Below are 19,777 nucleotides of genomic sequence, written 5' to 3' on the forward strand. Positions count from 1 at the left end.
GTAGGGCTGTTGCAAAATAATATTTTAGTAATCGAATACTCTATAGATTATTTTTAGGATTAATGGAGTAATCGGAGATCTCTCTCTCTCTCTTCCCCTCCCCAGAGCCCTCCCAGTCGCCATGAAACATCAAGGTGGAATAACTTCCACATAGGTCACAGCTGTATCAGACATCTTATTTGTCATTACAGACCAGCACTGATCACATTCACATAGTCAATTGGTGACATCACCTAACCCCCGGCCCCTTTCAACAGTAATCGTGCTGCTGTGTAGCCCGGCCCTATAATGAAGAACAGCTCTCAGTGATAGCCGGTTCTTAGAGCCGAAATGTTTGTGACCAGCCCATCACTCAGTTCCACCAAAACCTGAGAACAATCGGACAGATTTACTGGATTTGCTAATGGAAAATGAATCTGACTGGGGTGGACTAGAGGCAGTCTAGCAGAAAAGCACCTTTTGAGCCGAAACGTTTCTGACCGATCCATCACTACACCACAATTCCATTCCAGCCTACACACATTGATCCAGACTCCTTTTGTAGTTCTGGCTTATGTGGACTCTCTGTATCTGCAGAAACTCCAAGAAGTCGCTTTTCCTCGGAAGGAGGCGCTGAAAAAACGTCTTCAGGAGAAATACAGCAAGGAGCATTCAGAGTACCTCAGAGTGCAGGTGTGTGTGTATGTGTGGTCCAATCAGATTTCATCAAGGTTCAAAGGGGAAGTATTGTGTGTTTTCCAGGCATATATTGCCATTTTAAAGCATAATTAACTATGTTAACTTCAGTTGTTATAACAATGTTTTATATATATATATATATATATATATATATATATATATATATATATATATATATATATATACAATATGACTTTGTAATTTAACATCTTGAAATTTCAAGAAGGCCCAATTCTGAAAACTCATGCTCTTTCTGAAATTCCACTTTCAGGAAGTCATCACAACAGCGCTCTTCTATTAACCCTTTAGCAACATTTTTACCAGTGTTACACTAAAAGGTAGCTCATATAATGAGCTCAGCAGATGCACAGTTTCACCAGGTGTTTGCTAATTGGTTCTGGCTAGTCTGAAGGAGTCTGGGGAGTCATCGGAGAGGGAAGCTCTGTGAGGCAGAAGCTCAGTCTTCTAATCTTGGTTCCACCAAGCATTTTGCACAGCTGAATGTCTGCTGTGGGACATTAAATGATTTCTCAAACATGCATGAAAAAAATCAAGGCAACACTCGAGGTATGTTTTTGATGAGGGAATAACATAATACATTATGTAAAGCTTTTACATAATACTGCCCCTTTAAATTAAGTGTTTATCTTCCTAATCAGATAAGGTAACTAGTTTGATCATAGTTGTCCTATGATCATGGGACAACTATCAGTTGTCAGTTTTTCACATCTCTCTATTGATTATAGATTATGATTTATTGAGTAAATAAATAATTACTCAATGATTAGTGAAGTGCGCTCCTTGCCATGAGCCAAGAGAACTGCTTGCCTCACCTCGAATCTGTTCTCTGCCGTTTATGATCGCTCCTCAGCACACGAAACACATTACACACACAGCTGGTGACAAAAAGCACTGTACATTATATACATAAGCTAAATTATGGAAAATCAATTCATATATTAAATGTTTTTAAACCATTTTATTGGTGACATACATACAGGAATATGTTCCTGTCGAATGGCAGCCAGTGCAGTTAGCAAGAGGTTCGCAATCCCAGGTAAGGCTCAGCTCACTGCTGCCTCACCAGCTGTGCTTCTGAGCATTTTAATGGGAAATTGTGAAAATTCAACAATTTTGAAGAAAAAAATAATCAGAATTGGTTAAGCTACATAAAAAATAAATACTTTATAATGCAAACAACAGGGTGAAAATAGCAATATAAATTATCTTATCATTATATATTATTTTTCCACGGTAACAGGCCTCCCCTGACCGCATGTCACTGGGTATGATCGTGGGTAATGCCCTCTACATGGAGACTAAATGTGAACTGTTGGTGATGGTGATCAGATAGAGTTGCATCTACTGGTTTATTGGATCAATAATGGATCTCCTGTGTCTGTAAACATAAAACTATTTATCAGTAAGGAGGAGACTCCTACTACTTGCATTCAGAACACACCAGTCTGATCCAACTGTTTCTTCAGGGCCAGGCCATGAAGGTGGATGGGTGTGGTCAGCACCTGCAGCAGCTCTCTTTGTTGGACGAGGACAGGCAGCGCCTCTTGCTGCTGGAGGAGGAGAAGCAGCGAGTAGCAGCACTGCGACGGATGCAGATAGAGTCAGAACAGTTTCGCTACTTTGAGGATCAGCTGAGGCGTCAGGAGCTGGCTAATAAGAGAGGAGAGGAGGCAATGCTGAAGGTGCTGCATCACTACTTAGATTTCCCTATTATGTGCCACAGTGAAGTAGTGTCTGGTACTCTGTTGCACTGTCTTGTACTCTTTAGTCTTAAGTACTATATAGTTTTTTTTTTACAATGTATAATTCTCTGCAATATATATTTAGTACTCTATTATATTGTAGCTGTATAGTAATATGTGTAGTATTGTTTTTCTTTTGTTTAGTACTATGAAATACCATCTGGTATTTTGTTGTACTCATTACTATTGTTTAGTACTTAGTAGAAGTGTTTTACTGTGTAGTACTTAGTAATACTCTAAGATACTTTGTATTATCCTGTGGTAGTCTAGTACTCTGTGTGTAGTGTTCTCTGGTACTGTACAGTACCTTTTTAGAAATGGAAAACACATTCTCTGTAGTACTCTGCAGCACTATGTGTTTTACCCTTTGTAGTATTCTGAGTGGTACTTTGTAGGGGTCTGTGTGGTAATATAGATTACCACACAGATACATATACATATACTGTACATATTATGTATTACACTATGTATCTGTAGTACATGGTGATGCTGTATGTGGTTTCCTGCAGGTGCAGACCAAAGTGCCTGAGGTCTCAGATGGCTGCTGTTTGTCTAAGCAGTCGATCAAAAGCAGCGTATATTCTCAGAGGGTGGACTCAAACAGAAACAGGTCTGTGACTGTGACCCAACCAGTTGCCGCGTTAGCAGGAATACACAGTGAGTACATGCAGCTGCACATGGTTTTTCTGCTCCCACTGCTAATTAAATCTGTCTGAAGCCAAGCTGGGTCAGACTCAGAGGGAGTTCTCAAAAATGTGGTGTTTGTTCCTAAGGAATTGCAGTGCAAATCTTAAACATGTTATCATAAACAGAGCTCTAAGGCTTCAGTGTGAGTTGATTTCATCTGTGCAGATCAGAGGGTGGAGGGTCTGAGGCGGGTGGTGATTCCCAGAGATCTGACGTATCGGTTCCTCCTGCTGGCTGACTCCAACACGGCCAGAGGAATAGAAACCTGCGGTGTCCTCTGTGGACGGTTGGTGAGTTTTTGGGTAGCAAGGAAAAATGTTCCTCAACAAAGCAAGAAAACAAAAGCTAAAAAGGTTCTCTCTGAATGTGTGTGTTTCTCAGACCCATAACGAATTTGTGCTGACTCATGTGGTGATCCCAAAACAATCAGCTGGACCGGATTTCTGTGACATGGAAAATGTGGAGGAGCTGTTTGGATTCCAGGACCAACAGAACCTGCTAACAGTGGGGTGGATTCATGTATGACGACACATTAATATGGCACTTTCGAAAGTATTTAGTTGTTCTGTTCTTATTAACCATAGGTTCTTATACAGAGCACTAAGTGTCCTCTCACAGCCCACACCCACTCAGCCTTGACGTTTAAAAAGACCTCAGTTTTTCCCTCTGCTTCCCCTTCATTTGCATCAGCTTGTATTACTCTGGCAACAGCACATGTGGTCCAGCAAAAGATGAGAGGAGTGAGAGTGGGCCAGAGATAGGAACAGAGGCATAGTTGTCTCTTTCTGCAATTGTATAAAAGGCTCCAAAATCAGTGATTTATAGTTTTCAGTTATTAATCTTATTATAATCTGTTTTTATGTCGGTGTTGATTTGTGGGATTGATTAGCAGCATATATGAGAGATGTCACAGAGAAGCTGTTGAGTTGAGGTTCTGATGCTGGGCTGCAGGGGAGCTCATTCCATCATGTGTGCGTAAATGACAAGTGAACATTTTAGTTACATCAGCTGTGATGTGGTTGCGTACAGGGACGCAACTACATACTTTCTGAGGTGTATGCGAACATGTCATCGCCCCCCGCCCCCATGACATAAACGTGTACAACTCATCTGTAATTAAAGTATCAATAATAATAATAATACATAATAATAATAAATATACATATATGTGAATAAATTGCTGCCTACAGGGCAATTAAAAAGAATGAAACAAAAAACAGGGCAATATTTCATCATTTAATATATTTGAGCCAAAGAGCCACTTCTGTTAGCCTGTGTCTAGAAGCGCCTATGGGCTGTAGGTCTGAGTCATTTTGTTAGCATGTTTTATTCTTATAGATTGATAGGAAGCCTTATCCAAACCCACATTAATAAAATGGTGAAATAATATTGACCACAAAACACTGTATTTATAAAAAATATCAACATTCTTCCTACACAATCCTAGCAAACGCGTCTAATGTTAAAAAAATAAACGGTTTCTCTTCACAATATTTATTAATTTATTTATTAGTCTATTTGTATGATTTTTTCTTTAAATTGCCATTTATATTATTTTTCGGTCTCAGGAAATGACTGAGGGATGAAGAGACTGATGTCTGGTTCTTTAGGTTCTGACGGGTCTGCGGTTCCTCTCCTGACCCATTCTGTCTGATATCAAACAACCCACTGAGCGCCACTGAATATCGCCGACACATTTTTTAATGCCCCTGTCAAACTTTACTGTAATTGTTTAGCCTGGAATGTGCGTCTTCCCACTACCGTCTGTATTTTTGCCAGAGGTTTTGCTTCTAAGGACGGTGTAGTATCGGGTGGACATTTTTAAAAGATGCGGGTTGATAGCAGCTCACCGCGGCTGCGTAGTTCCGTCTCTAAGCAACCGTGACAAAAGCGTCAGTTCGTGGGGGTGAAGGAGGGGTCCTATTTAGGTCCCGCAACGACAATTTAGCTGACCTTACTATTTCCCGTGTTTTGTTTTGGCCATTATTATTACACTTATTGTTGAGACGGGGCGGAGACAACAACAACCACCTGTCATTTTAGGCTAGCTTAAGCTAACCTGAATATTTACAACTCTCTTGTTGTTACACTGACATTACTTACCTACTGTCTTTCAACCACTTTGAAAAGCTTTTCTTTCCTTTCCTAATAAGTGCTGTTCCTCTGTTATTGATCATTTCATACACAAACAGCTGTTAAGTACATAAAATGCTGACTAGAAAAAAAATTCCCCACATCGTTTTTGCGCCCCCTCTATGCACCACCCCTATGCGTTGCATACAGTGCATACTCACTTTTTGCGCCACTGGTTGCGTAGTATTATGACTGTCTATTGCATGTGTCAGTTTGTGAATATATTTAGAAGTTTATTTACTTTACTGATGGCGTCTGCTCCGGATGAACAACCGTTGATTAGCCACTTGGCTAACCTGCTTCCTCTGTTGAGTTAAATGTATATTCCGGTCATTTTATGCTTCTTTGTTTGTTAATTGGTTTGGGAGCATTATCAACAGTTTAACCGCTGTACAGTAAAGCAACAAGTGTAATTTAGTTTGGATTTCCAATATTTGCCGCTAATTCTGCAACGGAAGTGTCACTTTGGATTTTCGAATTAAGAGTCAATTACTGGAAGTATATCGTTTATATTGATGGTAACTTGATATGAAGAGAATAAAGATGGTAATGTCATTGTCAAGCTTGTTTATTTTGTTTGGAAACAACTGGTGAAAGTTGAACTTTAGGTTTATTCATAATTATAGTTTATTTACATATTTATTCGTAGTTTTGTCGTATTTGTTATTTCTTCAAAGAAACCATAAACTTGTTTGTTAAAGTGTGAATACAATAAAGTACTGCAGCAATCCAAGATCAGCTTCACAATTACTTCCCCTACCGTTTCTCTGGAGCGCTCTAAGAGGTTCTCTGCCAGACACTTCAGTAGGAATTTAGTGTTATCACCCAAAATCAGTGTTTCCAGTAAGAGTAGCTTACCTTTGGAAAAAATATCAGGTGTTGTTTAAGATTAATGGTGTTTTGTCTGCCAAGTTTAAATCTACATGTACCATGGCCTCCCTTGACAATCCAGTTCTTCTCTCAAAAGGGTTATAACCTACTTACAATAAGTCCATAGATCCTTTCTGGGTTTGCATCCACCGAGCCCTCATGCTGGGTTTGACCAAATGGTCAAACAGGATGGAGCAGCAGTATTGATACAGTTAGAATTCAGGTTTGTGTGTTGCATAAGTGCTCTCCTCGCAGAAAAGATCTTCACTGGAGGGTTCTGACACACTGACACATCTTTGGGAGTTTTAAGGAGCGGCTAAGCAGTCATTCATTGCTCATTGGTCCCTCTTGTTGGTAGAATGTTGCCTCATAATCATGCCATGATCATTGCCAAACAAACATTATTTTGACTTTTTTCACATCTTGTCTTGGGCTCATTCATGTTTTGTCATCTCGGGTCCAATAGAAATTTTTCCATTCTGGCATCAAGTGTAGGAACCTTGTCTTGTTATAAGACTGGATTCACATTGTCCCACGACTGCTTCCCAAAAATCCAGAGGTGCACAAGCAGGTACTGCAACAGCGAGAGAGGCACCAACGTGCAGGGGCGGGGTTGGTGCATCTAGTTCAACGCGTCAACAATAAACCTAGTCAGCAGTTATTAGCTGCTCAAGGCTCTGAGTTGAAATGGTCAAAGTGGGTGTCAAAAGGATCTGATTGCTATCCATGATGCTGAACTACTTTGAATTTGTGTTGTTTCATCATTAGTGACCATGTAGCTTAATGTTTTTATTGGTTTGTTATACTTTGTGTCTATTTGATGGACTTCAAAATGACATTCAAAATGACATAGAAGCTTCGATTCATGGATTCGATGCTTGTAAGCTCTGCTGTTGCAGTCATGTAATGTTATTTTTTGGGTACAAAGAGCCCAGTTCAGATTTGTTCCGCTAGTGCACTCACCTCCACCACAGAGACTGTAAGCCCTTCCCTCAATTCATTTTTGAATTGAGGGAAGAATGTTGCCTCATAATCATGCCATGATCACTGCCAAACAAACATTATTTTGACTTTTTTCACATCTTGTCTTGGGCTCATTCATGTTTTGCACAGTAGAAATACAGTAGAATTTTGGACCCATCTCAGGGTCCAAATACAGCAGTACCTGCTCGTGAAGAACCTTCATCACAGAACCTGATCTGGCCCAGCCTCTTGAGTTCCAGAATGCATCATCTCTGTATTTATTATTGGCTGTGATTGATTTTTGTAAAGAATATTAAGGTTATTCCAGATGAGAAACGTGAGCGGGGAGAAAGAATGTTTATAAATTAAAGACCAAGGAACATCTGTTTGTGACAATTGGCTAGTTTTAGGGGCTTTTTTTCCCACCTCAGTCCATATGGTTTACAAGCACAGAATCTTTGATGCAATGTGTTTTATTCTTTCAAGTAAATTTGTAGAGCATTTTATCAATAGTTTTACAGATAGAGGTATTTACAATTAATGCAAGTTCAGCATAAGTTAATGTGGATATACCTTCATCTTTATATAACAGTATTCTTGCTCTTAAAGACCAATGTCTTTGAAGTCAGTGCTTTATTTTCTACTGCAATCTGATGCACAACAACCCTGATTTGATTGACCGCTTGCAAGAGCTTCAGAGATGGGAGGGGCTCATAGCATCTCTCACTGCTCGCTGTAACTGTAGTACTATTGGTGGTTTCCCATTTTGTCTGTAAATTCTCTAGTATACCAGAGAAGTTGCTTTGTTGCTAGTTGCTTTAAAAAAAAAAAAAAAAAAAAAAAGCTGTTAGAAGCGTCTGGAAAAGTCATGAAATATATTGACAACAGCTGCTCCCATTTCATGCTGGTGTCGAGGCACCAGTCGTCACTCCTGCATAGTGATGGCTATCACCAAAGGCAGACAGTGGGAATGTGTTGTTTCAAGACTAACTCTGTACCACCACATAATGGTAGATACTGTTATTTTTGCTATTTGGGTTTAGAATAAATATATATGTAGACCTGATCACTGATCAGGACATAACACCCGATTCTGAGTAAGTCTGAAACTACGTAATGGTCCACTTTCCGATCACATAATTGGATCGGGACATCCCTAGTTTATTGACGGTAACGTGACATGAAGAGAATAAGGTTGTAGTGTGATTGTTGCCCTACTTTACTTGGTTTGGAAACAACTGGTGAAATTTGTAATTTAAGTTAATTAATAGAGATTTATTTATTCTTTCTTTTGTCGTATTATTTCTTCTAAGAAATCATACACTTATTTGTTAAAGTGTGAGTACAATAAAGTAATGAAGCAATCCAAGATCAGCCTCAGTTCCTATCTCCATCCACACTCTGGACCTCTTTAAGAGGTGCTCTGGCAGGCACTCAAGTATGAATTTAGTGACACCACCCTGAAATCAGTGTTTGTAGTAAAAACAGTGTTTCCTCCCCTTCAGCATCGTGTCAGTTTAATTCAGGTTAGATTAAAAATGATTCCAAAAGCATGCCAATATCAATATGATGCAATATAATATCTCAAAGATATACGCTACCAATTCATATCCATATCCAGGGACAGAGGCTTTGTGTCAGTAGGGACTAAAATTGTTCAGTCAAAGCAGAGGACATTTCAGCCTCTCTTAGCTGTTGGTTTCATTGTGTAACCTTTGTGACATTTGGAGATGCTGTGGTTCTGTTGTTTCTCTGTCCCCTGACTTGTGTTGTAGTCCCTGTGACTAATAGCTGACCTGTGCACTTAGACCCATCCCTCCCAGACTGCATTCCTGTCCAGTGTGGACCTCCACACTCACTGTTCCTACCAGCTGATGCTTCCGGAGGCGCTGGCCATTGTTTGTGCTCCAAAACACAATGAGTATGTGTATGCTAACTCTTTGGACTTCAGTTCCTATGAGACTTTTTAGCCTCCTCACTGACACTAGTTGTGTATCTCAGTATGGGTGTGTTCAGACTCACTGGTGCGGGCATGTTGGAAGTTTCTCGATGCAGACAAAAAGGTTTCCATCCCCACTCCAAGGAGCCTCCTCTGTTCACGGTGAGAGAATCTTCTTGTTCCCATCTTTATCTTGTTACATATGCTAAATATTTTCATCCTATGTCTCAGTAGGAGGAGCCTTTGTTTCACGGGTTCCCAATTGCAGTCCTTCACAGCTACTACTAGCCTGCAACTTTTAGTTGCATTGCTGTTCCAGCGCACTTCTCACCTGTCTCACCAGAGGCCAGGATAGTAGCTCTTGAGGATTGTACTTGGGGACTTCAGTTTGTCAGTTCATTGTTGGTAGATTTATTTCTTTAAATGCAAAATCAACACACTCAAGAAAGAGTAGCAATAGTAATATTACTCAAGTAAAAAAAAAGTACAGTGCAGTAAAACTATTCATAGTTTTTTTTTTTTTTTTTTTTTTACAAAACGTTACTCAAGTATATCTATCTTTGAACATAGATATCAACAATGACGAGGATTGGTCTCTGAATCAGAGTTCATCATTCTCCAGGTTAGGAAAGAGGTCCTACTCCAAGAGGAGGAATTTAAGTTTCTTAGCCTGTTGCAGTGAAGAGAGAGCAGAGTCAAATGGCAAAAGTATTCTCGGCTGGCCTGGGAACACATTGGATTTATCACAGGAGCTGGCCCAAGTGGTGGGGGAGAGAGAAGTCTGGGCCTCCCTAGTTAGGCCGTGACTTTTGTAAGCCGATCCCAGATAAGTGGAAGAAAATGGATGGATGAATTTATATTCGTGCACATTTTCAAATCAGTTTTAATCTAAGTAGATTTAATGGAGTTTGACTAACCTGCTGCTTTTCATAACTCTGGCCCCTCTGGTCTTCTCAGGTCTGTAAGCACGTGGTGGTCAAGGACTACAAACTCAACCTGTTGGACCTCAGATGACAGAAGGAAAGCACTGCCCTTCTGTTTACTGCCATGCTTTTGTGCTAAAGAGGAAGCTGTAAACTCATTGCCTTTGTTTGTGTGAACCTATCGGCTGCTCTCACAGTGGCGCATCTCTGTTGTTCTGCTTCCTGTATGTGATGCAGTAGACTGGGTTTTCTGTACCTAAAAAAACATCAGAAGTCATCAGAAGATTGAGTGCCTTCACATTGAAACATACAGTACAAATTATGCTGCAACCCTATGGACATTATATGAACATATATTTCCTGAATCTGCTGTGAAATGTTATTTTTTTTCACTCGTGTTTTAAACACAATAGTTGGGATTTTCCTTTTCAGTGGTGTTAGAAAAACACCAAAACCTTTTGAAAATACTATGTTTTGTTTTTTACTCTTCAATTTTTGATCCTCTGAAAAGCTCAGAAACCTGCAGCTGATCTGTTCAGACTTTGCATCCATGTGAGACATGAGAACATCAAATTCATAACTGAAGATCATAAATAGTCAGTCTACAGGTTTCCCTTTTGTGTTCATGGTTTTACCTCAAATTAACAGGCTAGCTGCAGTTGCATTAGAACCCATAGAGCTCTGCCTGAAAACAGTACTCAGGGCTTTAACAATGCTGTAAGCTACAGTCATAAAGCGACTGCAGCTTTATGAACGACTCAGTTGATCCAGTTAGTGTTCTGAAAGAATAAATATAGTTCATTCTTGATGTGGCAAAGTCAAAATGAGGCCCTAATGTTTTAATCAGTTAGTTACCATAGAAACCTCAAGTCTGCTGGTCACTCTGGGCTGACTGGACCCCTCACACCATGGTAACTCTTAGTCCACAGGTCACCTATGTCAACAGCAAAATCTGAAATAATGTAAAACTATTTACTGCCAAAGAAACAGAAAGTTTTAATTATTTCTACATATACCTACCCAACCTACACACAAGTAATAATAATAGATTTTATTTATGATGGACTTTATGATAAATGGTCTGTACGTTCAGACCATTCACACACTGATGGTGGCAAGCTAGAGGATTGTGGCCCCAGCTGCCCTGGAGCACACTGACAGAGGAGAGGCTGCCATGCACCAGTGCCACCAGGCAAGGTGAGTTAAGTATCTTAACTAAAGACACAATGACAGAAGAGGATGGAGCAAGAATCAAACTGGCAACCTATCGGACTCCACAAGACAAACGCCTACAACCATTGCCACCATTAATCCTTTTTATCTTAAGATCCAAAAGGTGTGTATATTTCAGGGATTAACTTAGGATTTTCTGTATTTGAACTTTTTTAAAAAGAAAAAAAACCCCTGAAAATTCGAAGCCCATCCATCATTTGGACAGATTATAATTCACATCCTTGACTGGTGCATACTGCGATGGACTGGCGACCTGTCCAGGGTGACCCCGCCTCTCGCCCGAAACATTCGCTGGAGATCGGCACCCGGGCCCTCCTGACCCCACTAGGTGTAAGAAAATGGATGGAAAGATGGACTGGTGCATATGGCCAGACATGATAAACATATACAACTAAAGTATTTAAGGGCAATAAAAAGAGCACTTTGATTGATATGCCCCCTTTTTAGTTTTTTTTTTCTACATTTTTTGTTTCAGAAATTTGCATTTTGCTTATTATAACCAGTGAGAGAAATTAATCTTATTTTTCTGATAAAAATCCAGATGAAACATTTTAATACTAAAATCAATTAATAACATTAAAAATTTGGAAATTTGAAAAGCTATCTAGTAAATGTTTATATGGAATTGAGTTTAAAGAAATAAATGAAAATCTGCAGCATTTTTGTTGTAGAATTAATGTCTTTTTCTGTATGGATTAGAGCCTTATACGGAAACTGCATACTGAATGTATATCTCTTGAAATTTCTTTAAACCTGCTAAATGACATTTACCAGAACTGACCTTTGTCTCATATTCATATTACAAACTTTTTGTGTACATTTTTTTCAATGATGTGCATTGACAAAGAGAATACTGTAATCTCACCAGCAGATGGCGAACAACAACCTTTTTTTATAAGGGAAAAATTGAAAAGAAATCTAAAATATTTTAGCCAACCAATCTTAGATATTTACTTACAAAGAGTTCAGTTTTGGTGACTATCATCAATGGAGTCTCATGCTCTTTGTCAACTTAGATGCTTATTTACCTAACCGACTAACGTAAGAGAGGGTAAACGCCATCGGAAGAGTGGGGAGGGAGAGAAACCTAAGTGAGAGCGGGGATTGACGTAAATAACGTGAGGGGGCGGGGCACAATACTAATAAGGGGTAAAAAACGGTACCTTCCCAGAAAAACGGGAGACTTCACGGATATGACTGTGGTGCCCCCGGCAGCACAAACATGTTAGAATTGCTGTACTTCCAGGAACTACGAAAGCAACAGCTCCCTCTTTTTTTTACCTTTATGACACTGCCTTACATGAACATAAAAAATAAATTACAGTTTTACTCACAGACAAAATGGTTATGTAAAAACATTTTAAGATTTGAGTGCCGAACAGCGCACTATCACATATGAGCAAATAAACAATAAAATTCGACCTAAAATACTGTCAGTTAATAACTGTTTTAAATTGAAGGTAGGAAAAGTGTTATCTATTTTTTATACCATTTGTAAAATGATGTCTTGCTGTGGGTAACATAATTAGCTTGCTTTGGCTCATTTCATATAAATGAGGAACTATTACATACAAAAATACAAAATTGACCAAAATTAACAACTTTCGTTGTAAAAACGTTATCGCCATCGTAATTCACTTATTTAATCCGAATCTCGTGCTGCTCAGAAGGAATGGCAGTGGGCACAGGATCTTTGAAAAACAAAAATAACATGTTAAAACATACATTTAAATTCTAACTGTATTTTAAGTACAATGGGAGTGATAATGTAATTTTGGATATTTTAGTTTTTTAGTTTGGAACAACTTAAACGTTTGTTATGACTTTGTGTAGAATTAAATCAAAGAGATGTGAACTATTAATTAGAAAAAAAATAAATGATTTGAGAAAGAGTGACTTAAATTTATCATGTTAAACACATTGAATTTGGTTAAAAGAAAACTTAATGAATTGAGTTGGATGATCACAATATACTGAGTTGGATGAACATAATAAATTGAGTAGGTTGAACTTAGTAAATTGAGTTGGAGAGACATAGTATTGATTTGGATAAGTTGAATTACTTGTTACTAATTGAAACAATTCAATAAAGTTGGTTCAACTATTTTCTTTTTTCAGTGAGCTTCTGGCAAAGCTTACGTCATGAGTCAGACGCAGGATATGAAACTGGCATTGAACTCAATTATTTCAAGTAAAGTCAAAGTAAAAAGTTCCTTTAAGTTAGAGATTTGTAACTTTTTAATTAATTGAATATAAAAAAAGTAAGTCATCATCACTAAACCAAAAAAAATTAAGTGAGATTAATGTAAATAAGTCTATAACATTAACTACAGCCTAAATACACTTTTTAGAGTGCAGTAATCTGCAATCTATAATTTTTTGTTTTATTAATCTTAAGATTTTTGTGAAATTAACTTAAAGTGCATCCTTGTTTTGAGTTGATTTTTTCCCTGGTTTTTACCAGCTTTCTTTGTAGCTCCTCACTAATACATATAAATACTTATTTCCTCTTTCCTTCTTGGCTTCTGATAATTCTGATACTCTGTTTCAAATTCATCAAATAGTTCTCATCTGTTCTATTTAGACAGTAATTTCAAAGAAAAAGGTATTTATTTCTCCCTCTAGTGTTAGACTCACATGTTGTTTTGTTTTGGTTGTATTTACCCAGAACGTATTCTACTTTTAGAGCGGTTAGCATCCTCATGTACTTTTGAACTGTGCCAGAGTTCATTTTCAAACTGAGACCGAGGTTTTTAGGCAGACCAGAATTTGCTCTTTAGGTCCACATCAGGGTTTGATTGTGCATTCACTCTTGCCCAAATGAATCAGACTTTTCAGGTAATCCAGGTAAAGTTCCAAAGGGGACTAAAAAGGCCTGGTGCGAATGCACCCTTAATGTCTCTGTGGAAAGATTCAGACATATAGGCTACATTTAGCCAACAAGTCCTCATCTTCTAATGATTTCGGGACAGATTATTTTATGTAGAGCCTTATCAGTTTAATCTGTTCCAGACTTGAAATCCCAACTGGACTGGATCAGACTCTCATTCTGAAACCAAACATCGGACTTCCTACAGTTTATTATTATAATGACCACATCATATCAAGCAGAGACAGACCCCATCCTGCACCACTCTGTTCCTCCTGCTTTGTGTAAATTCCCAGCAGGAAACACTTCACGGTCTGGGCTGAAAGAAAGTCCCGAAATCATTAGAAGATGAGGACTTGTTGGAAAATTCCAAAAGGAAGTGATTGTAAGCCAACAAATCATGAACACAGTTTACATAGCAACAGTTTACATACCATATTTTGAATTCTGGATCAAGGAAGTATTTCTCATTCTTCCATAGCACCTTTCATTTTTGAGCACTGAAATCAGCTGCACAAATGTTGAAAACTTTCTCTTTGGTTGATAGTGATCTTGAATTGTCTAGTTCAACAACCAAACATTTATGCTACAATGTTTGTATTTGTGTGAAAATCTTAACTTTAAATGAGTTGATTCTCCTGGTTGGCCCTGTATGTGTCTGAGGGCTTTTTAGCTTCATAATGGCTTGTTTGATAATGTTTGATAACAACAATTAAAACTTGTCAATGTTTGACATTGTCTAGCAAAATGTTTTTCCATCAGGCTACATGGCTACTGCATTAATGTATCGATGAGCTACTCTAACCTGTAGTTGGTGATATGTTGTTTTGCTGCTGTTTGCTCATTTATGTGGCTAAAACAAATATTATTTTTACATCATCTTCTAAGTTATGTGGAACTTCTCAAATTAAAATTGATTTCTTAGTTTCAGCATCAGTTCATATTCTCAGCCTGGTCCACATTCTCTAGTGAGAAAGACTCCTGGTTTAAATTAAAATTTTAGCTATTTTAATTACACCTAAGAGAAATTAATTTAATAAAAGAATGTCATGAATATGTATGTATCTTAAGTTGGAGTGCACCAACTGCAGTTTTCAGTTTTAAAAAACCTGACCTATTGATTTTGATTTTGGCTGATAACAATTTTTTATGTCTGAAATGTTGGTAAATATAGCAAAAAAGTTACTGAGTTGGCAACAGTGGGGTCACTAGTTAACTGCAAACATGCAGACATGAAGTGGTGGTCTGGTCTACCAGTCAAACCTCTCACTGGAGAGCAACAGAGGATCGTGGCTAGTTTATAAACCTTTGGTGATGTAGATTGGATATGACTGTTGGATATGACTGGCTTCTCATCTAAGTATTGGCTGATCTCCAATCCCAGAAAGTTACAAAAATTGGCGCCTATAATTGTATCCTATGCATTACATGCATACATTATGCATATAATGCAAATAGCACTGGTAGAAATGCTATAAGTGCATAGCAGGTGTGCGAATGATGTAATTATCTGATTGTTAATAGCAGCCAGTCCACATTATTAGCAGAACTAGAGGGCCAGTCAGTTTATCAGCACAAAAGTGGATTCAGGGGTTAGTTACACTTTGACTATCAAGATGAACATAAAGTGGAAAGTATTAATAGCACTTCACTTTTTCCACATTTTGCTGTGTTAGCCTTATTTCAAATAGTATCAAATGCTTAAACTAAGCAAACAAAATATTCATTTTTCAAATGTTTCCTCAGAGAACATCCCATTTATCAGAACTGCCCAAGCAAGACACCAGTTACAGTATCTGGGATTAATTATTGATGGGGAGCTTTCTTTTAAAGTTCATGTGAAAAAGAAGTCTCCAATTTAAAGGTGAAGCTTGATTTTTGCTACAAAAACAAAACATGTTTCTCCCCCAGAGATCAGAGACGTTTACTTCTTTATTCTGATTTAGTGTATATCTATGCTTCAGTATTTTAAAGCTGGGGTATGCAACTTTTATAAAGACAAAACATATTCCGTATTTTCCGCACTATAAAGCGCACCACATTATAAGGCGCACCTTCAATGAATGGCCTATTTTAAAACTTTTTTCATATATAAGGCGCACCGCATTATAAGACGCATAGAATAGATGCTACAGTAGAGGCTGGGGTTACATTATGCATCCATTAGATGGAACTGCGCTAAAGGGAATGTCAACAAAATAGTCAGATAGGTCAGTCAAACTTTATTAATAGATTACAAACAGCGTTCTGAAAACCCAGTTCATTCCCAAAATAAATAAACAGCTGTTTTATTATTTTCCCCGAGGTAAAGTAAGTGACGTGGTATTTTGGTGACACAGTTTATCTTTTAACAACAGCAAGGTATAACATATAGTGGAGGGGAACTTTTCCTCGATCCAATAAACACGTAAAAAACAGTTTGATACTGTTAAGGTAAATCAAACGTTAGTGCAATCACAATATATATCCACTTCCGCTATAACCATTGATTTGTTCATGTTAAATTCTCTCGCTGCTGCTCTATTCCCGTGTTCTACTGTGTGACTGATCGCCTTGAGCTTAAACTCTGCGTCGTAAGCGTGTCTCTTAATAGGAGCCATTTTGGGGTCTTTACACAAAAGACCCACAAAAGACCAGTGCTTCTTCTTCCCCTGTAGAAGAAGAAGCACCGAGCTCTTCTTCTTCTACGGGGGAAAATGAAGTCGGCGGCTGCTTGCGAGACCTGTTGTGGCTCAATATTGGTCCATATATAAGGCGCACCGGATTATAAGGCACCCTCTCGGCTTTTGAGAAAATTGAAGGTTTTTAGGTGCGCCTTATAGTGCAGAAAATACGGTATGTTTTTTACATATTTGCTAAAACTGTCACTATGTCCTGACAGTGTAATATCAGACACATAATATTTGAAAAGATGGATTTCCTCCAGGAAAAGTTACAGACCCTGTAACTTTTTTATAACTTATGATTCCTGATAAAGGTTACAGATCCACTTTAATGGACCATATGTTCCAAAGGAACAACTATAAAATAGTCCCGTATCCCAATTTTGACCCAATCTCTAAGGGTAGAATGGGGGTGGGGGTAGGGAGGATGTTCAAAACTCAGTGAATCATCTGCACAGTTTACTCAGGTCTGAACATTTGGATCCGGAATGTAACATGAAATCATTAACATATTACTAACAATGTGATCAACAACATCTGATCCGAATTAAGTGATCAATAGCACCTACTCAGCTACAATTGTTCAGTAATATGATCAGTAGCTGTCAAAGAGCTGTGAGCAGAATTGGAATAAATCTTCAGAATGTTTTCACCTTCTGGAAAACTAGCTGGTCAAATAATACGTTATGGTAGGAAAGGAAGTGGTAGCTTTAAGAACAAACAGTTAAGAAAAAAACAGTTTACAACAGGAACATTTATTTGATTTCTTTTCTCAGTGCATTATTTCTTTTACATTTTTCACAGTAGATTTCACAATTTCCTTCAAACACTATTTCCTTCCAATAAATTCTTACATAATATTCCTCATCATTCCTCATCCTCCTCCGCTTAATTTCTCATGTTTTGTCATCTCCTTCCTCCTCCTGCCCTGCAGCTTCCCTCTCAACTTATTCTTGATCTCTGTTCATATTCCTTTCACTTCCCTCTAGGGACTAAGAGGTGTGTATAGAACTATACAAACTGTGCAGGTTAAACTATTCAACATATACATTTTCTGACTATTTTAAGATCAACTTTAAACTAAAACAAAAGTCTTTAAAGGAACAGAACCTAGATCACAACTTCAGTCTGGTTGTGGGTCCTGAAGCAGCTCCACATGAAGACTGACAGAATTTCCACACACTACTGGAAGCTTTAAATCCGGCTCAAAGCTTTGACTGGTAATAAATACATCAATAAATATAAGTATTGCAGGTAAAAAAAGAGAACTTCTGTACTGGCCCATCAGTCTACAGTCTTTATCACTCCATGAATGTCTGCATCTGGACATCTTGAGGCAGTCTAAGCTGAGGTGCATTCAGGAACACTTCGTCCCCATAGCTCAGTCCTATGTGCACAGCGTCCCGGCCAAACGGTCCCAATGTGTGAAGTAAGGTGCATAGTTGCATTTCGACTTGAGGTGGTGGAGGTCATGGTGGCGAGCACCGCCATAGAGGCCAAAAGGGATCAGACGGTGTGTGGCCCAGGGCAAATCATAACCACAGTGGTCCTCCACCGACAGCCAAATGTTCACAATGAAGAAGAGCATCTCTGTGAGGGGATGGCAGCCCAGCAACAAAGAGTTGGCAGCAGCAAACAGGCCCAAACTCAGTGTCTCCCAGGCCTCGGAGTACTCTGCAGTCAGTGCCGAGGTGGAGGTGTAGGTGTGGTGCAGCTGCAGAAGAAGGAAGAAAGGTGAGCACAGGGAGAAAAACTTTCTGAAAGATCAATAAAAGTTACAGAATATGATAAAACCTTAAACTCTGAACCAACCTTGTGAAAGGTGCGATATAACCAGGGCACCTTGTGGTGGAGCAGGTGCCATATGAAGCTTTGAAAGTCAAAGAGGAGCAGGCAGACCAGGACCTGAGCTGCCATTTGAGGTAGGGGTGGAGCCTCCTGGGGCAGCAGCACTGGTCGCAGGTACCAGTTGAGCACAGTGAGTGGGAAGATGAAGATCAGGTGGTTATAGAGGGTCAGAGCCAGGCAGCTTTGCACCGTGATCCAGTTGATGGAGCTCTGAGGTTGTAACTTGTACCTGCGCACCAAGCTCCACCTGGAGGACAGCAGGTCCAGCAGCAGGAATGGCAGGCAGAACATCAGGTACACAGTCAGGGAGAAGAAGACCGGGAAGAAGGGGGAGCGCAGGAGGGACGAGTGTCCTAGCAGGAAGCTCCAGACTGGCTGTAACAGCATAATTCTGGATCTGGTTCAGTCTGTTCAGAGTGGTTCAGTGTCTTAGCTCTTCCATTGTCAGCAGCTTTTATAGACAGGTCAACAGTCTATCCCACTTCTGACGCAGAGCATTCCCAGCCCCTGATTCTGTCCCATGCCCTTATTTAGACTCTTCCTTTTCCTTCCTGCTTGGGGAAAATCCTCCACGTGGCAGAGGAAACTAGCTGCAGGCTCCAGCATTCCTGTCTAGGCTTATCTGAGTTTTGTTCTTGGGATTGTTCTTCCCATCAGACCTACAATTACTAAATATGTTATTTCTGTAGAATTATCTATTTACTGAGCAGCCTGTTGTTGTGTTAGGGAATCTGTGTTAAAAGTCTGACTAATTAAATATGTCACTGAGTCAGGATTAACAATGATGGATAAAGTTCTTCTGTGGAAAACGACTCCATATCCATATATTGGATGACTAGATAACTGAAGGTTTCTGCAAACAACTATCAGAACTCTGTTTAACATTAATGTTTGTTTCTAAGTTTAAACTGGGACTTTATTTTGGAAGCAAGAATTTACCAGATTTTATAACACAAACAGATTCATTCCATTTATTTGTTCATTTTAAGCTTCATTTCATAACATTTAGAATGAAAACAGAGTGATTATAGTTCCAGCCTTCTGCTTTGTTGTTAGAAAATTCTCTGAGTAATGATCCAGAGCAAAGTGTCTGTGGAGAGTTTGAAGCCTGTCTAACATGTTGCAGTCTTAAGGAGCAGCTATTTGCAGATGCTGTCAGGGAACAATGAACAATGATCAAAGGCAAATGTCTGCATGAGTAGGTATAC

The 19,777-nt window shown here is 38.9% G+C and overlaps 2 protein-coding genes across 4 annotated transcripts in view; one reads left to right on the plus strand and one right to left on the minus strand.

The window, feature by feature from the left end:
- stambpl1 (STAM binding protein-like 1) overlaps positions 1-14,789 on the plus strand; it is a 32,610-nt gene extending 17,821 nt beyond the window's left edge. For all 3 annotated transcript variants that reach the window (XM_032573844.1, XM_032573843.1, XM_032573845.1), the window contains exons 5-12: positions 577-672; positions 2,166-2,381; positions 2,951-3,098; positions 3,294-3,418; positions 3,510-3,647; positions 8,903-9,015; positions 9,096-9,195; positions 9,991-14,789. In XM_032573844.1, coding sequence (XP_032429735.1) covers positions 577-672; positions 2,166-2,381; positions 2,951-3,098; positions 3,294-3,418; positions 3,510-3,647; positions 8,903-9,015; positions 9,096-9,195; positions 9,991-10,047 — 993 coding nt within the window. In that variant the 3' untranslated portion in view covers positions 10,048-14,789. The remainder of the gene's footprint in view (positions 1-576; positions 673-2,165; positions 2,382-2,950; positions 3,099-3,293; positions 3,419-3,509; positions 3,648-8,902; positions 9,016-9,095; positions 9,196-9,990) is intronic.
- Positions 14,790-17,457: 2,668 nt separating this feature from the next.
- ch25h (cholesterol 25-hydroxylase) lies at positions 17,458-19,490 on the minus strand. The gene is made up of 2 exons (XM_032573859.1): positions 18,534-19,490; positions 17,458-18,435 (listed from the first exon to the last, which is right to left on the minus strand). The coding sequence occupies exons 1-2, from the start codon at positions 18,954-18,956 to the stop codon at positions 18,109-18,111; spliced, it is 750 nt and encodes a 249-aa protein (XP_032429750.1). The 5' UTR covers positions 18,957-19,490; the 3' UTR covers positions 17,458-18,108.
- Between the last annotated feature and the right edge of the window lie 287 nt (positions 19,491-19,777).

Source organism: Xiphophorus hellerii, chromosome 10, assembly GCF_003331165.1.
Source record: "Xiphophorus hellerii strain 12219 chromosome 10, Xiphophorus_hellerii-4.1, whole genome shotgun sequence".
NCBI lineage: Eukaryota > Metazoa > Chordata > Actinopteri > Cyprinodontiformes > Poeciliidae > Xiphophorus > Xiphophorus hellerii.